The following is an 18,029-nucleotide window of genomic DNA, read 5'->3' on the forward strand; positions in this document are numbered from 1 at the left end:
TTTGAGAGGCTATCAATGCCCCAAAAGAATATTCAGCTTGGGGATTTATTGTCAAGACAGATATTACAGAAGCTGGTGATTAGAGGAGGAAGTTGTATTTGGTTGAAAGTTTGATATGTTGGGATCTGTATGTTTTCCCTGAGTGGGTTTAATGAATTTACGTTTTCATTGCCGTATGTAGAGTTTCACTTAAATAGGTGAAACTTTGTGGACTTACAGGAGATCCCGGGCTCAGTTGTTGGATGCCACAATCACTTCAGTCATGTCACATGTCACTTCAGTCATATACAGGCATATGACCATATACAGTGGTACAGGAGCAGAATTAAGCCATTCGGCTCATCAACTCTGCTCAACTATTAGATCATGGCTGATTTTCCTCTCAACCCCATTCTCTTGCCTTCTCCCCATAACTTTGACACATTTACAAATCAAGAACCTATCAACATTAAAACAAACACAATAACAGGGCCTCTGTATTTGCCTGTGGCAATGCATTCCATAGATTCACCACCCTCTGGCTGTGGGAATTCTTACTCGGTTCTGAAGGGACATCCTTGTATTCTGAGGCTGTGCGCTCTGGTCCTACACTCCCAAGCTATATGAAACTTCCTCTCCTTGTCCACTCTATCTTGGCCTTGCAAACTTCCATGGATTTAAATCTCCCTTTATCCTTCTAAAAACCAGTCAGTACAGGCCCAGAGTCATCAAATGCTGCTCATATGTTAACTCTTTAATTCCTGGGATCATGCTCCTGAACCACCTTTGGAACCTCTGCAATGCCAGCACATACTTTCTTAGATAAGGGGCTGAAAACTGCTCACAATGCTCCAGAACATGGTCTGACCAGTACCCTTCAAAGCCTCAGCATTACATCCTTGCTTTCATATTTTAGTCCTGTCAAAGCGAATGCTAATATTGCATTTGCCAGCCTACCACCGACTCAGCATGCAAGTTAACCTTTACGAGCTTACCTTCCCAGCATGAGGATTCCCAAGGTCCTTTGCACCTCTGATCTCTGAATTTGCTCCCCATTTAGAAGATAGTCTGCATCTTTATTTCTTCTACCAAAGTGAATGATTATACACTTCCAAATACTATATTCCATCTGCCACTTTTTTGCCCATTCTCCCACTCTAAGTTCTTCTGAATCCTCCCTGCTTCCTCAACACTACCTGCCCCTTCACCTAACTTTGTATTGTCTGCAAACTTGGGCACAAACAGAAAACCATCAATTGCGTCATCCAAACCATTGACATATAACATGAAAAGAAGTGGTTGCAACACCAACTCCTGCGGAACACCACTAGACACTGGCAATCAACCAATAAACATAGAAACACAGAAACACAGAAAACATACAGCACAATGCAGGCCCTTCAACCCACAAAGCTGTGCCGAACATGTCCCTACCTTAGAACTACCTAGGCTTCACCCATAGCCCTCTATTTTTCTAAGCTCGATGTAGCCATCCAGGAGTCTCTTAAAAGACCCTATCGTTTCCGCCTCCACCGCCGCCAGCCCATTCCACGCAATCACCAATCTCTGCATAAAAAACTTACCCCTGACGTCTCCTCTGTACCTGCTTCCAAGCACCTTAAAACTGTGCCCTCTTGTGCTAGCCATTTCAGCCCTGGGGAAAAGCCTCTGATTATCCACACGATCAATGCCTCTCATTATCTTGTACACCTCTATCAGGTCACCTCTCATCCTCGGTTGCTCCAAGGAGAAAACGCTGAGTTCACTCAACCTATTCTCATAAGGCATGCTCCCCAATCCAGGCAACATCTCCTCTGCACCCTTTCAATGGTTTCCACGTTCTTCCTGTAGTGAGGCGACCAAAATTGAGCATAGTACCTCAAGTAGGGTCTGATCAGGGTCCTATATAGCTGCAGCATTACCTCTTGGCTCTTAAACTCAATCCCATGATTGATGAAGGCCAATACACCATATGCTTTCTTAACCACAGAGTCAACCTGTGTAGCAGCTTTGAATGCCCTATGGACTCAGCTCCCAAGATCCCTCTGATTCTCCACACTGCCAAGAGTCTTACCATTAATTCTATATTCTGCCATCATATTTGACCTACCAAAATGAACTACCTCACACTTATCTGGGTTGAACTCCATCTGCTACTTCTCAGCCCAGTTTTGCATCCTATCAATGTCCCGTAAAAGCCCCCTTTATTCCCACTATTTGCCTCCTGCCAATCTTCTATCCATGCGAGTATCTTTCCTATAATGCCATGGGCTCTTCCTTGTTCAGCAGTCTCATGTGCGGCACTTTGTCAAAAGCCTTCTGAAAATTCATGTAAACCGCGTTCACTGATGCTTCTTTGTCTATCCTGTCTGCTATTTCCTCAAAGAATTCCAACAGATTTGTCAGGCAAGATTTCCCTTTAAGGAAACCATGTCGACTTCGGCCAATTTTATCATTTACCTCCAAATACTTGAAACCTCAACCTTAATAATAAACTCTAACACCTTTCTAATCATTGAAATCAGGCTAAGTGGCATATGATTGTCTGTCTTTTACTGCCCTCACTTCTTAAAGAGTGGAGTGATATTTGCAATTTACCAGCCCTTCAGGATTTAATAATCCTTGAAAGATTGCTACTAATGCCTCCACAATATCTTCAAATCTCCTGCCCTAAGATGGCAATGCTGAAGGGAAGTGAAAACTTACTGCCAGTTCCCAAAACAAGAAATACTAGTAAGTACTTTATTAGTAACACTATTTCTGTTAAAAAAAAAAATTGTGGTAAACAAACACTGCAAACAAGGAAGAGGCAAGTGAAAGTGAGCCTGATTCAAAGCTTGAAGTGTGCAGGTGCGAGATTGAGTCAGTGACTCAAGGCACTTTGCAGACAGTGGGAGTGTGTGGAACGGAGGAAAGGAGGAGAGGTAGATTCGGAGCCTGTCAACCTAAACCGAGAGTGAGATTGAGTTGATCTGAGCGCCAGGCTGATTTGGAAAGGTTGGGTATGAGCTGAAATGTGGCAGTGGGGTCCAGGTCCAGAGCATATTGATGCTACAGGGCATGGGTCCTAGTGGGAGGAATGACCCCACGTTTGGACGATTTGAACTCCGAGCTGGATGGATTGAAAAGGCAGGCTGTTGGGACAAGAGGTTCTACTTGCTGCTCCATGACACTTACTCTGCCCTGCGCTGCACTGCACTGAGGGTGAGGCTGTGGGCCTGCCCTGGCTGCTCCGGGCTCAGTAACGTTTACTCTGCCCTGTGCTGCACTGAGGGTGAGGCTGTGGGCCTGCTGATGCACCATCAATAACTCACGCTGAGACTTAGGAAGCGAGATATCGGCTTTTATTGACTGGAAGAATAAACAGCACTACATCCTGGGGAAAATGAGGGAGAGCAGCAGCCCACAGTCGCCTTTATACAGGGGTCTGTGGGAGGAGCCACAGGAGCAGTCAGCAGGGTCTGTGGGAGGAGCCACAGGAGCAGTCAGACAGGTATATCTAGTTCACCACACATGCTCTGGCTGCTCTGGGCTCAGTAACATTTACTGTGCCCTGTGCTGCACTGAGGGTGAGGCTGTGGGCCTGCCCTGGATACTCCGGGCTCAGTAACATTTACTCTGCCCTGTGCTGCACTGAGGGTGAGGCTGTGGGCCTGCCCTGGCTGCTCTGGGCTCAGTAACATTTACTCTGCCCTGCGCTGCACTGAGGGTGAGGCTGTGGGCCTTCCCTGGCTGCTCCGGGCTCAGTAACATTTACTCTGCCCTGTGCTGCACTGAGGGTGAGGCTGTGGGCCTGCCCTGGATGCTCTGGGCTCAGTAACGTTTACTCTGCCCTGTGCTGCACTGAGGGTGAGGCTGTGGGCCTGCCCTGGATGCTCTGGGCTCAGTAACGTTTACTCTGCCCTGTGCTGCACTGAGGGTGAGGCTGTGGGCCTGCCCTGGATGCTCTGGGCTCAGTAACGTTTACTCTGCCCTGTGCTGCACTGAGGGTGAGGCTGTGGGCCTGCCCTGGATGCTCTGGGCTCAGTAACGTTTACTCTGCCCTGTGCTGCACTGAGGGTGAGGCTGTGGGCCTGCCCTGGCTGCTCCGGGCTCAGTAACTGATGCACCATCAATAACTCTCGGAGACGGGAGGCGAATGATAGGCTTTTATTAGCTGCAAGAAATGACCACACAACGTTCTGGAGACTGAGGGGGGGAGCAGTGCCTCCAACCGCCTTTATACCGGGGTCTGTGGGAGGAGCCACAGGAGCAGTCAGCAGAGGGGCGTGTCCAGACAGGTATACATAGTTTACCACATTCACCCCTCCTTTGTTTTAAAAGAGAGTCCCCATGGGGCGAAGTTTCTTACAAGTATATTTACAGGTTAAATCTATCAGGCGGTCGAGTCTGTCACTGCGATCTACGTAGCACCGGCTGTGATTGCACAGGTGCTGGTGGTGATTGCACCGGAGATGGTGGTTGTGCTGGCTCAGGCCTGACTGGAGGTGTCAGCCCGTTAGGCGTCAGTAATCCCTCATGCGTGTGCGAGGCGCCTGGTATGGGAGTGTCATGAGGAGTCTGTGTAGGGCTTGGCGTGCGTGGTGTCTCGTGGGTATACACCTCAGTGGGTACGGGGTTCATAGTTACCGTGGAGTGTTCGGGGTAGTGGTCTGCTGCTCCTGCGGGCGCCAGGTCGCAGACGGAGACCGTGTCCTCTCGCCCATCAGGTAAGACCATGTAGGCATTCTGGGGGTTTGCATGAAGTAGGTGAACCCTCTCGACCATCGGGGAGTATTTATTGCTCCTCATGTTTCCGGAGCAGCACTGGCCCTGGGGACGTCAGCCAAGCTGGTAGGGTGGTCCCAGTGGCAGACTTCCTGGGAAAAGAAAAGAGTCGCTCATGAGGGGTGGCATTGGTGGACGTACATAACAGGGAGCGGATAGAGTGGAGTGCCTCGGGGAGGACCTCCTGCCAGCGAGAGACCGGCAATCCCTTTGACTTAAGGGCTAAGAGTGTGGCCTTCCACACTGTGGCATTCTCCCTCTCCACCTGTCTATTCCCCCGGGGATTATAGCTCGTTGTCTTACTAGCAGCAATACCCCTAGCCATTAGGTATTGGCGTAGCTTGTCACTCATAAACAAGGACCCTCTATCACTGTTGATATAGCAGGGATATCCGAACAGAGTAAAGAGCTGGCGCAGGGCTTTTATGACGGACGTGGCAGTGGTATCGGGGCAGGGGATGGCAAAGGGGAACCGCGAGTACTCATCGATTATGTTGAGAAAGTAGACATTGCGGTCGGTGGAGGGAAGGGGGCCCTTAAAGTCAATACTCAGTCGCTCAAAGGGGCGGGTGGCCTTGATAAGTTGTGCCTTTTCAGGATGGTAGAAGTGCGGTTTGCCCTCAGCGCAGACTTGGCAGTCCCTGGTCATTGTCCTGATGTCCTCAAGGGAGTAAGGCAGGTTCTGGGCTTTCACAAAATGGTAAAGTCAGTTGACCCCTGGGAGGCAAAGATCTGCATGGAGGGCGTATAGCCAGTTGAGCTGTGTGCTGGCACACGCTCCCCGGGATAGGGCATCAGGGGGCTCATTGAGCCTTCCAGGCCAGTACAGGATATCATAGTTGTAGGTGGAGAGTTCCATTCTCCACCACAAAATTTTATCATTTTTGATTTTGCCCCGCTGTTGGTTGCTGAACATGAACGCAACTGAGTGCTGGTCGGTCAGCAAGGTGAACCTTTTGCTGGCGAGATAGTGCCTCCAGTGCCTAATAGCTTCCACTATGGCCTGGGCTTCTTTCTCCACTGCAGAGTGCCGAATTTCAAGGCCTTGAAGGGTACAAGAGAAGAATGCTACCGGCCTTCCTGCCTGATTGAGGGTAGCAGCCAGCGAAAAGTCAGAGGCGTCACTCTCTACTTGGAAGGGAATGGTCTCATCCACCGCATGCATCGTTGCTTTGGCAATGTCCCCTTTAATGCGGCTGAAGGCCGTGCGGGCCTCGGCTGAGAGGGGAAATGCGGTGGACTTGACCAGGGGGTGGGCCTTGTCTGTGTAGTGAGGGACCCATTGGGCGTAATAGGAAAAGAAACCCAGGCACCGTTTGAGGGCTCTGAGGGTGGTGGGAAGAGGGAGTTCCAACAGGGGGCACATATGGTCGGAGTCGGGGCCAATGACCCCATTCTCCACGACATGCCCAAGAAGAGCAAGTTGGGTGGTTCCAGACACACACTTGTCCCTGTTATAGGTGAGGTTAAGAGCTTTGGCCGCTTGGAAAAATTGTTGGAGGTTGGCATCGTGATCCTGCCAGTTGTGACCGCAGATGGTGATGTTATCCAGATAGGGAAATGTGGCCTTCAGTTGGCACTGGTCCACCATCCGGTCCATTTCCCTCTGGAAGGCAGAGACACCATTTGTGACACCGAAGGGGACACGCAGGAAGTGATAGAGCCTGCCGCCCGCCTCGAAGGTGGTGTAGGGGCGGTCCTCTGGGCGGATGGGGAGCTGATGGTAAGCGGATTTCAGATCTATTGTCGAGTACACCTTGTACTGAGCTACCTGATTGACCATATCCATGATGCGGGGTAGGGGGTACGCATCAAGCTGCGTGAACCTATTGATGGTCTGGTTATAGTCCACGACCATCCTATTTTTCTGCCCGGTCCAAACAATGACCACCTGGGCCCTCCAAGGACTTGTGCTTGGCTCAATGATCCCCTCCCTGAGCAGCCGCTGCACCTCCGACTGAATGAAGGCCCTGTCCCCCGCGCTGTACCTCCTGCTTTTAGTTGCCACAGGTTTACAGTCGGGGGTCAGGTTGGCGAACAGCGGTGGGGGAGGGATCTTGAGGGTGGAGAGGCTGCAAGTGGTGTCAGTAGCGCAGCTGTCGGCATGGTGCTGGGTGGGATGTGCGGGTCAGTGTGTGTGTGTGGTCAGTAGCGGGGTATATGACGAAACCCCACAAAACTGAGGATTTCTGACAGTGATTGGTGGGAGGGGCCCATCATACTCCATTGTCACACTTTTCAGGTGGCTCTGGAAGTCGAGCCCCAATAGCACAGGGGCACACAGTTGAGGCATGACCAGTAACGCAAAGTCTCGATATTCTGTGCCCTGCACCACCAATGTCACTACACAAGCCCCCCGGATGTCTGTGGAATGCAATCCAGAAGCCATGGTGACCCTCTGGCTTACCGGCCGTGTCACGAGTCCGCAGCGTTGCACCGTGTCCTGGTGAATAAAACTCTCAGTGCTGCCCGTGTCAAACAGGCAGCTAGTCCTGTGCCCCTCCACCAGGATGTCCATCATTGACCTTGCGAGCTGGTGTGGGGCGCTTTGGTGGACGGTTACGGAGGCCAGAGTTGAATCGCCGTCTTGGTGCCCAGTAAGCACCCGTGGGTCGGAGGCGGGGCGAGCTGGTGCCGACAAAGATGGCCGCCCCCATGCCTCGCACGTGGCGTTGCTCGACCCCTGCTCGTGGTTTAGACTTACAGGCCTTGGCGAAGTGGCCCTTCTTGCCGCAGCTGGAGCAGGTCGCTTCTCGGGCTGGGCAGCGTTTTCAGGGGTGCTTTTCAAGTCCACAGTAGTAACACTGTGTGGACTTGCGAGTGGCAGCAGCTGTGGTCGATTCGCTGGAGGGTGGCGGGGTCTGTGGCGTCCACGGGGCTGGCGGGAGATCGTGCGCCTGGATAGCGTCAGCGTTGTGCAGAGCAGCCTCCAGCATGTCGGCCAGCTCGATCGCCGAATGTAAGGTAAGATCGGTGTGTTCCAGCAGCCGCTGGCACACGTACACTGACCTGATCCCCGTAATGAAGGCGTCTCGTACCAGGAGCTCCGCATGCTGTTCCGCCGTCAGTCCCTTGCAGTCACAGGCCCGCACAAGTGTCTGTAGGGCCCGGACAAATTCAGCGCTCGACTCTCCGGCCCGCTGCCGCCGCGTTGCTAAGCGATGTCTTGCATAGTCGGTGTTCACCGGCCGAAGGTACTGTCTTCTGAGGGTGTCCAGTGTCCCTTGGTAGGTCGGCAGGTCTCTGATAAGGGAGTACACCCGCGGACTGACTCTGGAGAGGAGAACTTTGTGCATGATAGCAGGCTCAGTCACACGAATCTCCTCCAGGTACGATTGGAAGCATGCAAGCCAGAGTTCAAAGGCAATGGCTGCTTCGGGACCTTGGGGATCAATGTCCAATTTATCCAGTTGTAAAATGCTCTCCATGTTTTAAAATTGCAGCTAATAAAATTGATGCACCATCAATAACTCTCGGAGATGGGAGGCGAACGATAGGCTTTTATTAGCAGCAAGAAATGACCACACAACATCGTGGAGACTGAGTGGGGGGGGGGGGGGGGGAGCAGTGCCTCCAACTGCCTTTATACAGGGGTCTGTGGGAGGAGCCACAGGAGCAGTCAGCAGAAGGACGTGTCCAGACAGGTATATGTAGTTCACCACATTCACCCCCTCCTTTGTTTTAAAAGAGAGTCCCCATGGGGCGAAGTTTCTTACAAGTATATTTACAGGTTAAGTCTATCAGGCGGTCGAGTCTGTCACTACGATCTACGTAGCACCGGCTGTGATTGCACAGGTGCCGGTGGTGATTGCACCGGAGACGGTGGTTGTGCTGGTTCCGGCCTGACTGGAGGTGTCAGCCCGTTAGGCGTCAGTAATCCCTCATGCGTGTGCGTAGTGCCCGGTATGGGAGTGTCGTGAGGAGTCTGTGTAGGGCTTGGTGTGCACGGTGTCAGGTGGGTATACACCTCGGTGGGTACGGGGTTCATAGTCACCGTGGAGTGTTCAGGGTAGTGGTCTGCTGCTCTTGCAGGCGCCAGATCACGGACGGAGACCGTGTCCTCCCGCCCATCAGGTAAGACCATGTAGGCATTCTGGGGGTTTGCATGAAGTAGGTGAACCCTCTCGACCATCGGGGAGTATTTATTGCTCCTCATGTTTCCGGAGCAGCACTGGCCCTGGGGACGTCAGCCAAACCAGTAGGGTGGTCCCAGTGGCAGACTTCCTGGGAAAAGAAAAGAGTCGCTCGTGAGGGGTGGCATTGGTGGACGTACATAACAGGGAGCAGATGGAGTGGAGTGCCTCAGGGACGACCTCCTGCCAGCGAGAGACCGGCAATCCCTTTGACTTAAGGGCTAAGAGTGTGGCCTTCCACACTGCGGCATTCTCCCTCCCCACCTGTCCATTTCCCTGGGGATTATAGCTTGTGGTCCTACTAGTGCTGCACTGAGGGTGAGGCTGTGGGCCTGCCCTGGATGCTCTGGGCTCAGTAACGTTTACTCTGCCCTGTGCTGCACTGAGGGTGAGGCTGTGGGCCTGCCCTGGATGCTCTGGGCTCAGTAACGTTTACTCTGCCCTGTGCTGCACTGAGGGTGAGGCTGTGGGCCTGCCCTGGATGCTCTGGGCTCAGTAACGTTTACTCTGCCCTGTGCTGCACTGAGGGTGAGGCTGTGGGCCTGCCCTGGATGCTCCGGGCTCAGTAACGTTTACTCTGCCCAGCGCTGCACTGAGGGTGAGGCTGTGGGCCTGCCCTGGCTGCTCCGGACTCAGTAACATTTACTCTGCCCTGTGCTGCACTGAGGGTGAGGCTGTGGGCCTGCCCTGGATGCTCTGGGCTCAGTAACGTTTACTCTGCCCTGTGCTGCACTGAGGGTGAGGCTGTGGGCCTGCCCTGGATGCTCCGGGCTCAGTAACATTTACTCTGCCCAGCGCTGCACTGAGGGTGAGGCTGTGGGCCTGCCCTGGTGTGGTGAACTAGATATACCTGTCTGACTGCTCCTGTGGCTCCTCCCACAGACCCCTGTATAAAGGCGACTGTGGGCTGCTGCTCTCCCTCATTGTCCCCAGGATGTAGTGTTGTTTATTCTTCCAGTCAATAAAAGCCGATATCTCGTTTCCTAAGTCTCAGCGTGAGTTATTGATGGTGCATCAATTTTATTGACTGGAAGTTAAAACATGGAAACCGTTTTACGCCCAGAACGCTTAGATTTGGACCCCCTAGACCCTGAAGCAGCTCTTGCCTTTGAACACTGGCTTGTATGCTTCCAATCATACTTGTAGGAGGTTCGTGCCACCAACTCAGCTGTTAGGCTCAGACTTCTCCTCTCGAGGGTCGCCCCAAAAGTTTATTCATTCATCAGGGACCTCTCGACCTATGAGGGGGCGCTTGACGCCCTCAAAAGACAGTACCTGCGGCCGGTGAACACAGTTTATGCCCGGCATCGCTTGGCAACACGAAAACAGCGGCCTACGGAGTCGACTGCTGAATTTCTCCGAGCTCTACAGGCACTCGTGCGGACTTGTGACTGCAAAACGCTCACAGCGGAACAGCATACGGAACTCTTGGTCCGAGATGCTTTTGTGACTGGAGTCAGGTCAGTGTATTTGCGCCAGCGGCTGCTGGAAAAAGCTGATCTTACCTTACGCTCAGCGATAGAGACGGCCAATACGTTGGAGGCTGCGCAGCTGTACGCCGAAGCGGTCCAGCCGCGCGATTCCCCGGTTCCGAGCGAATTCGCCAACGCCGCTGCTAGTCGCGGTATCACGAACTCCTCGAATTCGCCAGGCATAAAACTCTGTTACTTTTGTGGGCTTCAGAAACATTCCAGAAACAGCTGCCCGGCTCGCGAAGCGACTTGTTCCAGCTGCGGGAAGAAGGGCCATTTCGCCAAGGTCTGTAAATCTAAACCGCGCCCGGGGCCGAGCAGCGCTGCGTCTGAGACCTGGGGGCCGCCATTTTGCATGCCCGGATGTGGACAACCATCTTTGCCGGCGTCACCATGCCCCGCCCCTACCTACCCGTGTGCGACCTGGGAGCCGCCATCTTGCATGCCCGGATGTGAGCGGCCATCTTTGCCGGCGTCACCAGGCCCCACCCCCGACTCGCCCCGTTCAACGCTGGCTACCGTGACCCTCGATCAAAGCACTCCGCACCAGCTCGCAAGGTCGATGATGGACATCCTGGTGGAGGGGCACAGGACTAGCTGCCTGTTTGACACGGGCAGCACTGAGAGTTTTATTGACCCGGCCACAGTGAAACGCTGTGGACTCGTGACACGGCCGACACGTCAGAAGATCACCTTGGCTTCTGGGTTGCATTCCACAGACATCTGGGTGGGTTGTGTAGCGACATTGGTGGTGCAGGGCACAGAATATCGGAACTTTGCGTTCCTGGTCATGCCTCGACTGTGCGCACCTGTGCTGTTGGGGCTCGACTTCCAGAGCCATCTCAAAAGTGTGACTATGGCATATGACGGGCCACTCCCACCTCTCACTGTCAGGAATCCTCAGTTTGGTGGGACTTCGCCATATACTCCGTTACCACACGCACATACACACCGAACCACACATCCCGCCCAGCACCATGCCGATAGCTGTGCTACTGACACTACTTGCAGCCTCTCCACCCTCAAGATCCCTCCCCCATCGCTGTTCACCAACCTGACCCCCGACTGTAAACCAGTGGCAACTAAAAGCAGGAGGTACAGCGCGGGGGACAGGGCCTTTATTCATTCAGAGGTGCAGCGGCTGCTCAGGGAGGGGATCATTGAGCCAAGCACAAGCCCATGGCGGTCCCAGGTGGTCGTTGTTCGGACTGGGCAGAAAAATAGGATGGTTGTGGACTATAGCCAGACCATCAATAGATTCACGCAGCTTGACGCGTACCCCCTACCCCGCATCGCGGATATGGTCAACCAGATAGCTCAGTACAAGGTGTACTCGACAATAGATCTGAAATCCGCTTATCACCAGCTCCCCATCCGCCCAGAGGACCGCCCCTACACCGCCTTCGAGGCGGGTGGCAGGCTCTATCACTTCCTGCACGTCCCATTTGGTGTCACAAATGGGGTCTCAGTCTTCCAGAGGGAGATGGACCGGATGGTGGACCAGTACAAACTGAAGGCCACATTTCCCTATCTAGATAACATCACCATCTGTGGTCGCGACTGGTCGGATCACGACGCCAACCTCCAACGATTTTTCCAAGTGGCCGAAGCTTTGAACCTCACTTATAACAAGGACAAGTGTGTGTTCAGAACCACACGACTCGCTATCCTTGGGTATGTCGTGGAGAACGGGGTCATTGGCCCTGACCCCGACCGTATGCGCCCCCTGTTAGAACTCCCTCTTCCCACCACTCTCAAGGCCCTCCGGCGGTGCCTGGGTTTTTTTTCTTATTACGCCCAATGGGTCCCCCATTACGCAGACAAGGCCCGCCCCCTGGTTAAGTCTACCACTTTTCCCCTCTCTGCCGAGGCCTGCGCGGCCTTCAGCTGCATTAAAGGGGACATTGCCAAAGCAACGATGCATGCGGTGGACGAGACCATTCCCTTCCAAGTAGAGAGTGACGCCTCTGACGTCGCGCTGGCTGCTACCCTCAATCAGGAAGGCAGACCAGTGGCGTTTTTTTCTCGTACCCTTCAAGGCTCTGAACTTCGGCACTCCGCGGTGGAGAAAGAAGCCCAGGCCATAGTGGAAGCTATTAGGCACTGGAGGCACTATCTCGCCGGCAAAAGGTTTACCTTGCTGACCGACCAGCGCTCAGTTGCGTTCATGTTCAGCAACCAACAGCGGGGCAAGATCAAAAATGATAAAATTTTGCGATGGAGAATAGAACTCTCCACCTACAATTATGATATCCTGTACCGGCCTGGCAGGCTCAATGAACCCTCTGATGCCCTATCCCGGGGAACGTGTGCTAGTGCCCAGCTCGACCAGCTGTATGCCCTTCATGCCCATCTTTGCCATCCGGGGGTCACCTGATTTTACCATTTCATTAAAGCCCGGAACCTGCCGTACTCCCTGGAGGACATCAGGACGATGACCAGGGACTGCCAGATCTGCGCTGAGTGCAAACCGCACTTCTACCGTCCTGACACTGCGCAGCTTGTCAAGGCCACCCGCCCTTTTGAGCGACTGAGTGTTGACTTTAAGGGCCCCCTTCCCTCCACCGACCGCAATGTCTATTTTCTCAGTATTATTGACGAGTACTCGCGATTCCCCGTTGCCGTTCCCTGCCCCGACACCACTACCACGTCGGTCATAAAAGCCCTGCGCCAGCTCTTCACTCTGTTCGGATATCCCTGCTATATCCACAGTGATAGAGGGTCCTCCTTTATGAGTGACGAGTTGCGCCGGTTCCTGCTAGCTAGGGGCATTGCTACTAGTCAAACCATGAGTTATAATCCCCGGGGGAATGGCCAGGTGGAGAGGGAGAATGCCACAGTGTGGAAGGCCACACTTTTAGCCCTTAAGTCAAAAGGGTTGCCGGTCTCCCGATGGCAGGAGGTCCTCCCTGAGGCACTCCACTCTATCCGCTCCCTGTTGTGTACGTCCACTAATGCCACCCCTCACGAACGCCTATTCTCTTTTCCCAGGAAGTCTGTCACTGGGACCACCCTACCAGTTTGGCTGACGTCCCTGGGGCCAGTGTTGCTACATAAACATGAGAGGAGTAATAAGTACTCCCCGCTGGTTGAGAGGGTTCACCTCCTGCATGCTAATCCCCAGTATGCCTATGTGGTCTTGCCTGATGGGCGGGAGGACACGGTCTCCGTCCGCGACCTGGCACCCGCCGGAGCAGCAGACCACTACCCCGAACATTCCACGGTAACTATGAACCTTGTACCCGAGGTGACACCGCACACACCGTGCCACACCCAGACTCCTCACGACGCTCATGTACCGGGCATCTCGTACGCGTCTATTCCGGGGACCTCGCACACACGCGAGGGATCCCTGACACCTCCAGTTGGGACAGAACCACCCCACTCTCCGCCTCCGGTGCAAACACCACCTCCGGCACCTGTGCCATCACCACCTCTGGCACCTGTGCAATTGCAGCCGGAGCTACGTAGATCGCAGCGAACGATTCGACCACCTGATAGACTTAACCTGTAAATATACTTGGGGACTTTTTTAAAACAAAGGGGGGATGAATGTGGTGAACTAGATATACCTGTCTGGACTGCTCCTGTGGCTCCTCCCACAGACCCCTGTATAAAAGCGACTGTGGGCTGCTTCTCTCCCTCATTGTCCCCAGGATGTAGTGCTGTTTATTCTTCCAGTCAATAAAAGCCGATATCTCGCTTCCTAAGTCTCAGCGTGAGTTATTGATGGTGCATCACCTGGATGCTCCGGGCTCAGTAACATTTACTCTGCCCTGCGCTGCACTGAGGGTGAGGCTGTGGGCCTGCCCTGGCTGCTCCGGGCTCAGTAACATTTACTCTGCCCTGTGCTGCACTGAGGGTGAGGCTGTGGGCCTGCCCTGGTTGCTCCGGGCTCAGTAACATTTACTCTGCCCTGTGCTGCACTGAGGGTGAGGCTGTGGGCCTGCCCTGGCTGCTCCGGGCTCAGTAACATTTACTCTGCCCTGTGCTGCACTGCACTGAGGGTGAGGCTGTGGGCCTGTCCTGGTTGCTCCGGGCTCAGTAACATTCTGGACTTCGTGTCTGAGGATTTACTTTCATTCTAAATGCAGTTTGCTTACTATTATTGTTTGCATGATTTTTTTCCCCTTCTCTCTCTGCACATTGTGTGTTTGTCAGGTTTTTAATGTGTTCTCCTGGGTTTCTTGTTTTGTGACTGCCTGTAAGGAGAGAAGTCATGTCAAGTTTATTGTCATTTAACTATATTCATGTATATAACATATATAATAATGGATATAGAAAGGAGTCGTTTCTCTGAACCAGGTTGTAAAGCACAGTAGTACACATAACACACAAGTTATGAAAGTAAGGATAAATCTATAGAAGAGTCATGCATAAATAGCAAATGAAAATGCATAAACTAAATATTGTAAGGTTCAGAACAGACTAACCAGTGACACTTGGAATATGATGCGGGCAGGATTTCAGAAGCCTAATAGCCTGATGGAAGAAACTGTTTCTCATCTTGACTGTTCTTGTTTTTATGCATTGGACTCTCCTGTCTGATGGTAGAAAGTCAAAGAGGATGCTAGATGGATGGGTGAGATCCATAATAATACTAAGGGATGGTAAGGAGACCCCCATGATCCTCTCAGCTGTTCTCACTGTTTTTTGTAGGGACTTCAGGTTAGATGCTCGACTGCTCCCATACCGGATAGAGATGCAACTTGTCAAGATGCTCTCAATGGTGCTCCTATAAAACACAGTTAAGATGGGGGCGGGGGTGGGGGAGAGATGCCTGCTTGCTTCGATCTCCTTAGGAAGTGGAGGCACTGCTGTGCCTTCTTGTTCAGGGAGATGATATAAAGGGACTAGGTGAGGTCATCCGTGATGTGATCTCCCAGGGACTTGGTGCACTTAACTCTCTCTACGGAGGGGCCATATATTCACGGAGGGGGTGATGCACCATCAATAACTCACGCTGAGACGTAGGAAGCGAGGTATTGGCTGTTATTGACTGGAAGAATGAACAACACTACATCCTGGAGAATGAGGCCGGGCTCAGGCCTCAATCGCCTTTATACAGGGGTCTGTGGGAGGGGCCACAGGAGCAGTCAGCAGGGGTCTGTGGGAGGAGCCACAGGAGCAGTCAGCAGGGGGTCTGTGGGAGGAGTCAGCAGGGGTCTGTGGGAGGAGCCACAGGAGCAGTCAGCAGGGGTCTGTGGGAGGAGCCACAGGAGCAGCCCAGACAGGTATATCTAGTTCACCACAGGGGGATGGTTCATCTGCATCTTGCTGAAGTCCACGATGATTTCCTCGGACTTCTCCACGTTCAGTCTCAGGTTTTATTCTCACACCAGTCCAACAGCTGCTCCATTTCCTCTCAGTACTCTGACTCGCCATCGTTGCTGATGAGGCCAACCACTATTGTGTCATCTACAAACTTGGTGACACGGTTTGAGCTGAACCCTGCGACACAGTCATGCATCAGCAGCGTGAACAGCAGTGGGCTGAGCACACAGCCCTGGGGAGCACCATTGCTCAGCGCAATGGGACGAGAGATGTTGCCGACTGACTGTGGCCTTTCAGTTAAAGAGTCCAGTTTCCCGTTGCAGAGGGAGGTGTTGAGACCCAGTGGGGACAGTTTTCCCACCAGTTTCAGGGGTATGATGGTGTCGAATACTGAACTGAGGTCTATGAACAGCAGTCTGGCATATGAGATGACATTTTCCAGGTGGGACAGGGCAGAGTGGAGGGCCGAGGCTATTGTATCGTCAGTGGATTAATTTGAGCGATAAGCAAACTGGGAAGTATGTATAATGTATAATGGAGAGTATGTATAATGATCATAATTTGATAAATGTACTTGAACTACTGCTTTCAGAACCCTGGCATGTAATCCATCTAGTGCACGTGACTTATCTACCTTCAGACCTTTCAGTTTCCCAAGCACCTTCTCCTTAGTAACGGTGACTACACTTACTTCTGCTGAAAGACTCTTGAATTTCTGTCACACTGCTAGTGTCTTATTCAGTTCATCCAACAATCATTTGTCCCCATTACTACCTCTCTAGCATCATTTTCAAGTTGTCTATGGAAAGGCAAACTATGCCATAAACACATGTGCTAAATCTATTAATTATTCTCATTCATTTCTAATTTGATTGTTGTCCATTTGCTGTAGCTTTTCAATTATTCATCAGCACCCATTCCCATGTTTTTCAGCTTGTTTTGATGACCTGTCTATTGGCCTGGACTTCCCAGGAGACGACTTCCGTCAGTTTGTAGTAGACGATGAACACAGCTGCCAAACAGAATGTACAGAGGAGCCTGACTGTCAGTACTTCACCTTTGTAAATGGGTTATATCGCAACGCTCGACAACGGTGAGTCAAACTCTCAAACAACCCAGGAACAAGGAGCAAAAAAAAATCTCAGTTTTGTGTAGCGGATAGCTGACTTGGATCCTTCATCAATCCTTTTCATATTTTGTAATTCCAAAGCATTAAAAGAATTGAATGGAAAACAGGGAGCCAAGAGAAAACACGTCCAGTTTCATTTTTACTTTTAGCAAGGTGTGCACGTATGATGTGACGTAAAAACATACCCCATTCACATAATTTACACTTAACCCATAATTAATTATTGAAGCAAGCAAGAATGTATGATCAAACAATATATTTACAATATTACTGAAATACTCAATACACAATGCTCCTCCCTGCTTAGCTATAAACTTCAACTCAGTATAGAATGCATCTCAACTATATACACAATATACTATATAATGCAGCTTGTATTTAGATGCCCACTGCACATAAATTTTAAATTGTCCCATTCAGGCATAAAAAATTAATCAGTGTGGAGGATTTCATATTCTTCTGGAATATGAAACTTACCTAACAAGGGAGGTCACTCTACTTGGCAGGAGAGACTTGTGGCTGTAATACTTTCTCAGGTTCTGGGGCCTCCTCCATGGTAGTTGTAGGGGCTGACACTACAACTGAAGGATGTAGTTCCAGCAGCTCTGGACACCTTCCTTCTGGATGTGTTGGTATCCCAAACAGTGCGTGGTAAGTTTCACTGGATGATGTGGATCATAGTGTGTGAGGCAGTGCCTGGTGAGTCACCATTTCCTTTCCCTTTTGTAATACCACCTCACACTGCTTTGTCCTTTGCTATTTCTTCCTGCTCTGTAGTAATATGTTGAAGGGATGGAGCACAATTGCCAGGTTTGGCAGGAACCTGTTATAGTAATTGACAAATCTGAAAGACAACCACAACTCTAAAATGTCCTTTGGCTTGGACCATTGCTTGAATTTTCTCAGCACACTTGTGTAATCTTTGTGCATCAATTGTGTGACCACAGTAAGTGATCCATGGTTTAAAAATTCACACTTGTTGCGTTGTGCTCGGAGCCCATAATCTTTGAATCCTTTTAGCACTGACCTGAGATTTTGGAGATATTCCTTGTCATCCTTACAGGAAATAATGATGTCATGAGGTGACACTGAGTGCCTGGGCAGCCCTGAAACACCTGGTCCATAGCTTTCTGCAGGTGCAAATTCTACCCCAAAAATAAGTCCATTATGGTGGCAAAAACTTTTGTGAGTGTTTATGATGAGAAACACTTTGGACTCCTATTCCATCTCCAACTGTAGGTAGACCTCAGCTGAGTCCACTTCTTTGAAGAATTT

At 51.6% G+C, this 18,029-nt stretch overlaps 1 protein-coding gene across 4 annotated transcripts in view; it reads left to right on the plus strand.

Annotated features, from left to right (window-relative positions):
• LOC140737843 (uncharacterized) overlaps nt 1-18,029 on the plus strand; it is a 185,607-nt gene that overhangs the window by 115,570 nt on the left and 52,008 nt on the right. For all 4 annotated transcript variants that reach the window (XM_073064541.1, XM_073064544.1, XM_073064542.1 and 1 more), the window contains one exon: nt 16,559-16,718. In XM_073064541.1, the coding sequence (XP_072920642.1) occupies nt 16,559-16,718 (160 nt within the window). The remainder of the gene's footprint in view (nt 1-16,558; nt 16,719-18,029) is intronic.

Source organism: Hemitrygon akajei, chromosome 13 (assembly GCF_048418815.1).
Source record: "Hemitrygon akajei chromosome 13, sHemAka1.3, whole genome shotgun sequence".
In the NCBI taxonomy this organism is placed as follows: Eukaryota; Metazoa; Chordata; class Chondrichthyes; order Myliobatiformes; family Dasyatidae; genus Hemitrygon; species Hemitrygon akajei.